This window comes from Asterias amurensis, chromosome 20, assembly GCF_032118995.1.
Source record: "Asterias amurensis chromosome 20, ASM3211899v1".
NCBI lineage: Eukaryota > Metazoa > Echinodermata > Asteroidea > Forcipulatida > Asteriidae > Asterias > Asterias amurensis.
The window spans coordinates 14,465,806-14,475,607 of NC_092667.1; the positions used below are offsets into that span (position 1 = coordinate 14,465,806).

The following is a 9,802-nucleotide window of genomic DNA, read 5'->3' on the forward strand; positions in this document are numbered from 1 at the left end:
GACGTTGGAGGAAATCCCTGTACATAGGGAAAACTCATGCTTTTACAGGCAACTAGAAGGCAACCAACTAAAGTAAATGTACATGAACACTTCAGTAGCACAGGATTCATTCTTTGAACAATGTCTTACGATCACCAAGAAAAATATATGAACATTGAAATGCGAATGGATTTTATTCTTCGAGATGGCCTGGTCATGGTGGCCTGTGAATTGCCTCGGTTTTTAATAAATGAAAATCACTTTAGTTGTACGACGTTCAGACGATTGACTGCATATAACAGTTTGTGCGACTCAATAGACATAAATAACACAGACAGTCCCATCGGCAAAATGCTGATTATTTCTCAAACTTCTCTTATATTATTGGGTTGCATCTGAATATGGGCCAATCAAATCTGAATATGGGCCAATCAACTAATCAACTTTACCCTTTCATTCGAATTAACATCACGTGATTTTGCCTTTTATGGCAAACCATAAAGTGGTGATGTTGAGTTGGAGTCAATCTGGCACACCCCCACCAAGTTTGTCGGTGTACCCTGTATACGCAATAAGCAATTGGTTGTTATTGCATTACAGGGGCAGACTGTTTGTACCCCGCCCCTGGTTTGGTTATGACGTCAACAAGATGGCCGAATGTTTGTATCAGTGTGAAGTCGGACGTTCACCATACTGTTTACCATTTACCTCATGTGAAATTTCTTGAACATGTCCGTTTCAGGCAGACGAACGATTGATTTCACAAACCTAAGTGTCAGGAATGGGGGCGCTGTTCTTTTTTTCACTACTTACAGCAGGGAGTCAAGTTTACACCTGGGGTCACAATTTCTTAATTATTTGGTGTAGATCGTAAGACGTTAACCAAGGAAACCAAAGTTTATAAAGAGAGAGAGAGAGAGAGAGGAGAGAGAGAGGAGGAGAGAGAGAGAGAGAGAGAGAGAGGAGTGAGGAGAGAGAGAGAGAGAGAGAGAGGAGAGAGAGAGAGAGAGAGAGAGAGAGAGAGGAGAGAGAGAGAGAGAGAGAGAGAGAGGAGAGGAGAGAGAGAGGAGAGAGAGAGAGAGAGAGAGAGAGAGAGAGAGAGAGAGAGAGGAGAGAGGAGAGAGAGAGAGAGAGATGAGAGAGAGAGAGAGGAGAGAGAGAGAGAGAGAGAGAGAGAGAGAGATTTGGTGTTGCCAGCTTTTTGTTTTTATTAGTTACACTTCTGCTCTGACGTCACACGTTTTAAATAAATAATGCTATAATATTAGCATTTTATATAGTGGTAAACTTAAAAGTAAGAAGCACCCCTCCTTCTGTATAAAAGACAGCTTTGAGAAGTCAATATGAACTTCAAATTGTGAGTTCTACGCATCAATGTCAAAGCATGTTTGTTGCATACACGGCTCTTTAAAAAACTCATACGTGCGCAGCGAGTGCATGGACAGTCGCCAATTTTACTAACACCAGGGAACTCTGTCTCTGCATAACACTCCAGGCTCCGGGAGTAATTCACGTCGCCAGTAAATACTGTCTCTATCCTCCTAACCGACGCTCTTCCGAACTGAAGTCCACGATCATTCATGCACGATCCTTCATCACTGGTTACCACGCTGGCTAAATATTTACCGCGCTGGTATATCCAACCTCCCCCCCCCCCCCCTCACTACACCCATCTTATATCCATCAATATTAAAGTGCACACTCAGGCTAAATAATACTCCGGGTGATTGGTGAAAACATGCGGCAGGACGCAGGGGATTGGAGCGAAAACGTTTAGACCTGCTGCAAAAAAAACCGCCAGATACAATAGGTTGGCAAGGATTATTACTACGGAATTAGGAATTCACCGGGACCGTGGACCCCGCTGTGCCAATTGGCCAGGTTCGATTACAGACAAAGTAAATCTTTTGTTTTGGGAACCGTTCGTTTGTTTTAAAGTCAAAGACCAATCTTTTCACTTGGTGTATCTCAACATTTGCATACAATAACAAACCTGTGAAAAATTGAGGCTTAATTGGTCATCGCAGTTGCGAGATGATAATGGAAGAAGAAAAAACCCTTGTCACACACACAAAGTTGTGTGCTTTCAGATGCTTGATTTCGAGACCTCCAATTCTAAACCTGAGGTCTCGAAATCAATACCGTGGAAAATTACTTCTTTCTCGAAAAAAACGTCACTTCAGAGGGAACCGTTTCTCACAATGTTTTATACTATCAACCTCTCCCCATTACTTGTTACCAAGTGAGGTTTTATGATGATAATTATTTTGAATTATTACCAATAGTGCCCACTGCCTTTAATCCAATATATATTAAGGTAGCTGTATACAATAACATTAACCTGTGAACATTTCATTTCAAAAGGCGCGGTCCGCGTTTTTTAAGGGTTATTCTTCCTGCTTGGACATAACCGCTCCGGATTATCGGCAATATTTAAAGGACTGCACAATTTGAGAAACATGACTGCAGTAACGCTTCTCGGATCCACATTTTAAGGTGTGATAACATTTTACTAAAACATTTAATCTGTAAAATAAAAAGAATTGTCATTATTACACGAACTGAATTTGTACTTTTGTTTCGGCATTAGACAAATACTTCCACATTTTCCCGAACGAAATAATTATTTGATTTAATGAGATGTTTGTTTTATGTATTTTTATTTTATACATTACTATTTTGTATGCACTACAGAAACAGCAATTACGTTGACAAAATAATGATGGACAAACAACGAACAGAAAAATACTTCCAAATCAACGAATCGTCCCCCGTTTAATTATAAATTGACGGGACCTAAACCCACACCACTTCTCACCACAGAAACACAGTGTGCACAGTGTGTTTATGATTTCATCACAGCCGGTTATTTGAAGTGAGAATTTGGGCCTTACGATCATTTACGGGGACGGTGTGACGCTGAAGGATTGATCGAGTATTAAAGGTACTGGACACTTTTGGTTATTACTCAAAATAATTGTTTGAATAAAACACTTTTTGTGTAATGAGCAATGGAGAGTATAGTATACAACATGATAGTATACAACATTGTGAGAAACAGCTCCCTCTGAAGTAACATAGTTTTTGAGAAAGAGGTAATTTCCCCCTAAAATAAAACACTTCAGGTCTGAAGCATTTTATTATGCATCTTAAAACACCCAAAGTTGAACAGCAATTATATTTTTTCCTTCATTGTTCTCTTGCAACGACGACCAATTGAGCCGAATTTTTTATAGGTTGTTATTTCATGCATATATGTTGGGATACACAAAGTTAGACTTTGACAATTACCGAACGTGTGCAGTGTCTTTAATGTGTAAAAAGCAAATGAAGGTTCATGGGCCTCTCTCTCTCTCTATCACATCTTCTATTTCTGAATTTTATGTCTTAAGGTGATCGACGGCAAATAGTGAAGAAGGGACGAGGAGGGAGCACCTTAGAGTGCTCCACTGGGATTGGGGCTGGGAAACTTTCCATTTTAAAAAGGAAAGGTATTAAAATAGGCCGATGTAGAGAGACAAATATGGGACAAGAATAAATAAAGCAAGCTGTTAGAAATAGGGGAGAAGAACATAGTATGAGATTGGCTGGAAGGTACATCGTTTTCATTAGTTTGTTTCAAGGGTTTCTGATGCAATGGTACAAAGTGATATCTTTTCCCATAACCGCAGTACTTTGAAGATAAATGTTTCTTAAAATGCTTTGTACTATCCTAAGCTGCTGGGCTTCTTACCAAGTACGTTTTTATTGCCACTATTTTTCAGAGCCATCAAACGTACATTCTCCTGCCTTTAAAGAATTTGGGTACCTTTTAAAAATGTCCATAGATTTACATTAAACTTACAGGGTTTGAAGATAATGATAGTGGAAAGCTTCCCTTCAAATATTACTTACTGAGGTGCTGTAGTTTTTGAGAAATGAGTAAAACAATGTCATGAAAGGGAAGCTTTCTACCATCATTATCTTCAAACTGTGTAAGTTTAGTGTAAATATGTGGACATTGTGTTTTTTGTCCTACAAAAGTTACATAGACCCTTTAAAGGACTTGTATGATCGTTGGATATTAACTTGTGCAGTTAATAATAATAATTAACAATAATAATAATTAATAGTTGAACTTGCTTTCAATATTTTAGTATCACATAGAAACTCGAGAAACAATGCGTGGTATAGCTGGTGTTCACTAATTAACTGTGTTGAAATAATGTTCTCGTAACAGGGGACCCGGACGAACCTGGCCTTAATGCGTCTGGGGTCATTTCTCCACGGTTCGTGTCCGGACACTTTGGACTAAATTAAGGTATAGAGCTGACGATGATAGGGGGATACTTGAGGAAGGGTAAAAGATGTTGATGGTAAATCGACATAGTGGACAACTTTGGAAGTGAATTTGACAATCTAATGATAGGGTCGTAGACTGAGTCTGAAGAGGGGCTTAGTGTCGATTGATCCAAGCTTACTCGTGGAGCTAACTATATACAGAAGGGTTGCCAGAACTATAGACAGAAGGGGTGCCAGATAGACAGATAGACGTTGCGAGGGAGACATAAAGATCAATGATGCAAGACTATGGGCAGCAGGAGAGCATGGGATGGCAGGCTGGAGTACAAGTAGACTTTATATTACAGGAAATAGATAGGACTGCTAGAGAATGAGAGAAAAAAAGCAATAAGGGCCCACTCACTCCGGGAGCTCTCTGTGAGGAGGATGGGAAAAGGACAGGTGGAAGGCGGGCGGGGGTAATCACTTATCCGTTCCGCGGTCCCAGTGTGGCTACGATGGAGGGACCGCCACCGGCGCCAGGGCGACCCGCGGGCCGGAACGACAAGGGGAAATTACAACTGCTCCTGTGAAACGGCCAGGTCAATATGCAGAGCAACGGGCGAAGTCGCTCTCCGGCTTCAACAAGACGGATGGGCAGCCGTGGATTTGGAGTTGAAGTAGATTATGGGAGGGTAGCTCTCTTTCTATATACCGGAGGAGGGGGGGGGGGTGTGGCTGGGGATCAAATAATGAAGCAGCGGTCGGAGTTGATGCATGCTAAGGTCGGGAACATTTTTATTAGATCCAGTAAAAAAGTCGTATTGATTTCCACAGCTATACATGATTATATACATCTGATTAACATTTTGGTGCAGGTATAATCAAGTCCACGTGGGAGTGCAGGTCTTTGAGGGGGCGGTTTGTACAATGCAGCATAGAACAACACTCTGTTGCATTATATTTAATGATAATAAACGAGGTAATTAAATGAAGCAATTGTCATTCGTTTCACATGTGACATCCACACCTCAAAAGTCCCACAACAGTAGAATTTGAAAGATCACCGGCGACACCCCCCCCCCCAGGGGAGTTAAAGGATAACCTTATTATGGCCAAGAGACTCGGCAATTAATTCATAGTTCACGTGACCTGTCACGGAGCGCCATCAACAAACCAAACCCGATCATCTGATTTCCATGGTTGCTATATCGATATATCCATATCAAGTAATCGGTATTATCGACGACATCGAACGGCTCATCCCGGTAATAAACGACGGTGGGATCGTGTTGGCTTCAATCTTGACGTCTTTGTACTCCTTCTGCACTCCCTCCATCCCTCTCCGCAAAGGATACAACCACAGACTCCAAGAAAAACAGAAACTGAGATCCCGAGCAATGCTTGAGTAGGCACGGCGGGGTACCTAATCCAGAGGGTGCTTAATGAAGCCAAGGAACGCGGCTCCACGCTCCGGTCTTAGCATGTAAGATGAAGGTGGTGGGACCTGGCCTACTCTCCCTTCTTATTTCACATAACTCCAGATTATACATGTACATCCCCCACAAGAAAGCTAGGCAATGTGTTCTTGGGGTATATTGCTTCTTAAAGTGATGGATCATATTCGGCATGTGTTTATTCAAATGTATTACGGGACGGCTGCAGTTGGCGGGATGCACAAGTGTGGATGTCTCGTTCTGTTGATAATACCAGATACCGCTAGAATTCTTTTCTGCAAAAAAAAAGCATTCTTTTCTGCAGAACGAAATTCCTACTGTCGTAGTAATGCTTTTCATTGGGGAAATTCTGTTCTTCGGAATTGATTCAAAAGGGAAATCTTTAAAATTCCATGGTCTACATTTGCTCCTAACATAGGTATCTCAGCATATATACAAACGTGCGTGTCATGGTAACACAAGAAGACTCCATTACACATCATAAGTTGCTGATTTAGATGTCATATTTCTACACCCCACCCTGTTAAAATTGTAGCTTGTAACAAACATTCTGCTCCCGTAACAATATTTACAAGTACACGCGTGCGTCACTGCTATCGAAAGTGAACACAAACCTGGTAAATCTCCATTCAACAACAAATTGCGAGTTTCCTATCAGAAAGTCAAGTCATTTGAGTGCTAAATATTGCATAATAGGTTACTTGGGATAATATACATTTGTCATGCATCATGGTCCTGGATCCAGTGGCTAAATGTTACCCCTTTGAAAGTTTACGGTTTTATCGATAAATTATAAAATATCTGACCACTTAGTGCCAACGACGGGCGATTTACTGCCAAGTCCATCTGAACGACCTCTTATTGTACTAATTTGAACTATTTGTGAGTAGTTGATGGTTCTGTATCGTTCCGTGTAGTGGGTCGTTAAAAGTGCATTTGGACGGGGGCATTGCAGAGTTTGCCCTGCCAAACACTGTCGTAAAAGTACACGTGTACGCTAGACTGGTTTGCGATAGCTTTTACACGGTCTTAAAACGGGGATGTAACGCCAAAGGGCTGCGGCTAGACCAGGAACATAGTCTGGTTTCCTATTCAATGGCTCGTCTCACTTCAATATTTTGATAGTAGAATAATCGATGCGAAGAGTCTGGGTTCTGTTCTTTCAGTGAAGCGAATGTCAGTTTTTTTAAATTTAGGGATTGGGATACCCCGAAGTAAGAGCCAACTCGGGGTTGCGAGCGTTCTTTCTCTCACCAAATGTTCCCTAAGAACATTTTTCAATAAGTGCATGTTTTGACGTATTGATCTTCACATCACTGCCAGCAATGGTGCAAAACGCTGTCAATGTGTTAAGTTGAAGCACAGTTCAACGACATACAACGACATAATGACGTAATTCAAATAATGATTTCCACCGCGGGCTGACGTATTTTCGGATACTTATTAACGCATCGTAAGAAAAATACCACGTATGCTACGGATCTTATTTGTTGTATGATACTGAAGTTTATATCTCGCAAAAAGACATCAACCGACTTGGCTGGTAATACATTTCGGCAACACACTGATTGCAAACCTGGTATATCTGGATTTAGTTGGTTACCATAATTAACTCAATCTAATACATATTTATTCCAAGATCCCGATAGATACACGAAAGAAGATCATTTGATATCCTCTAAAAATGGTTTGAAAATTAGATTTCATAACATACGTGTGACATGCCATTTTTACATAAAACCTAGGGATATCATTGCGAGGGTTTTACTTCTTCATTTGAAATAAAACCCTCTATTCCCAGGCGGAAAAAACACAAATTCCTGACAATGCTTTATAACTTGGTTTCATGCAAATATAGGTCAATTCTATATTATCTTGCACTTTGCAATACAAATGCTGTCTTAATAGCTTCATCAAACTCTATACAATATCATCTGCCATACGTTGCAAACTAATAAAAACCTAGAAGAATATTGGAGAATAAAGAAATAGCGGAACTAATTCCAGACAGAGCCTCGTGCGGTATTGCTAAATAAAATAAAAAGAAGATTCGGAACGTGGCATCCAGTGATACACAAAGCCTTTAAGTGGTCTGCACCTCCTGCTCCAATAGCTGGAGAAATTCCCACAGACATCGTGAAATGTCATCGGGGTTGAAAATACGATGAATTAATCTTGCCCCAGCAAAAGAAAAAAAAATGCTACACGTGTTTACTCGAGACTGAAGACAACAAATAGGGAAAAAGTGCAACCGTTTTACTGTTCACATTACAACACGTGTGTTGCACACGGTCGAAGAGACGAATGTAAACACACAATCGTGCGCAGGGTGGTGCGAGCACATTCATGAATATTTATGAAGTACGGAAAGATTGCAATGGATCGCCAACATCAAACGTCCGATGTTGTACTGCGCACGCGCTAGATGACGACAAAGGTGGTAAATATTTAATCGTTGGTTGGTATGGCAATCATTATACACAACATTATATACTCAACTCAAGCATTTTGCTCCATTTAGATCCCAACACGTAAGCACACACCTTGCTGAACAAAGGAGCCGCGTAGCGTAGCAAGGAGATTGATCATCCCACTCTCAACGTTTCGGCAAAGAGACGTCATCAATCTCTAAATAAAAGCCACTTTGTAAAATTTACTCTAAATTATGCCCAACTAAAATAACACAGATTTTTAAAACCGGAAAATAAACCGTTCACATTTTGCACTTTTTAAATTTTTATTTTTGTTTACTGTAATTCGACGGTTACCTCGTACACGTTTCACGTTACTGTCCGCCATTTTGAATGATGTTGAATGACCTTTGACATGACATTCTCTCACAAAGCTCCTTACCCATAGCCGAGTGTATACATAGAGATTGTATACCAAACAGGGATATGACAATTTTGTGGATACAGCAAGAATTCTCTGTCCTCGTTGTTGTCATGTATTTGTAGAAGATCTACCAGTGGGACGTATCGTCCATGTTTGATCACTGGGTTTCGTAATTTCACGAAAAAGGAAAAAAAAACAAAAAACACACAAACAAACGACAGAAACCGCAGTTCGAATACTGTTTGCAAGTCTTCGTTGGTTCATTGCTTCAATAAATAATTGAAAACAAGAATGAGCTGTTGCAAACTACTAATACTATTAATACCGACCAAAAGGACGTATGAATAAAAATACACTTTTAGGACAAAATTGTAGGTCTTTATTACGCGATGTGTGTAGTTTTTGCTCAGTCACAAAAAAGACGTGTCCATACACAATATTACAACATAATACAATTTAAAACACAAGTATTCATGTTTCGCTTACCGTTGTTTTTACAGGGACGTACAGCACCTCTTTCGGCCCCCCTCTCTGCCTCTTAGCCGGAGGACCAATTTTGAAGCCCTTGGCTTTTACCCAAAACCTAAACTTGGTGCTTTCTCCAGTCGGGGCAACCTCACCCTTCAAGAACCCCGTAATTCGTCCATATTTCTTCAGTGTCACCGTCTTGGTTTTGCCGCTGTCGCCGTAGTTGTGAACGGCCCATGACTGGTAGTGGGCCCTCATGTCGCTGTTGTCTGTCAGTGAATTCATGCGTGGATACAATCAGTCGAATTCTCAACAAACAATCGCAAAAAAATGTGTCCCCTTTTGTTGAAAAGCTTCCACTTCTGGAATTTGAACAAAGTTGTGTTAGAGTCAACTATTATTCCAATAGACCCGTGGTATGTGGTAAACCCATGGATTCTACCAACTGAATGCGAGAAGAGTGGCAAGGCGCTCAATTTTGAAACGCGTGCTTCCAAAACGCCACCGCGATGTAATTTCCCTTCACACCTGTCGAACTGATTGTTACCAGAGTCGGTTTTACCGAAGTACTTGCCACTCCAGACGGGTTGATATCGGAGGGAAGGCCCACCGCTAATAGAGGCGATCGATCAACGCGATACAAACTTGAAGCCTTCAACTCATACTTTGCTGTATGTAGCCCTGGGTTGTTCCCCCTAGACACACTTCGTGGTATTTGTTTTGTCTACAACAAAAGCTATCCCTGCACCATCAGTCATCCGGAAGCAGATTTGGCGATGAATTTGACACGAATTGAACTGTCC

General features: G+C 40.9%; 1 protein-coding gene across 1 annotated transcript in view; it reads right to left on the reverse strand.

Annotated features, from left to right (window-relative positions):
- Nucleotides 1-9,284, reverse strand: part of LOC139952149 (nucleolar protein 4-like) — a 79,513-nt gene extending 70,229 nt beyond the window's left edge. Inside the window, exon 1 of the mRNA XM_071951132.1 lies at nt 9,018-9,284. Within this exon, the coding sequence (XP_071807233.1) occupies nt 9,018-9,284 (267 nt within the window). The remainder of the gene's footprint in view (nt 1-9,017) is intronic.
- Nucleotides 9,285-9,802: the final 518 nt, after the last annotated feature.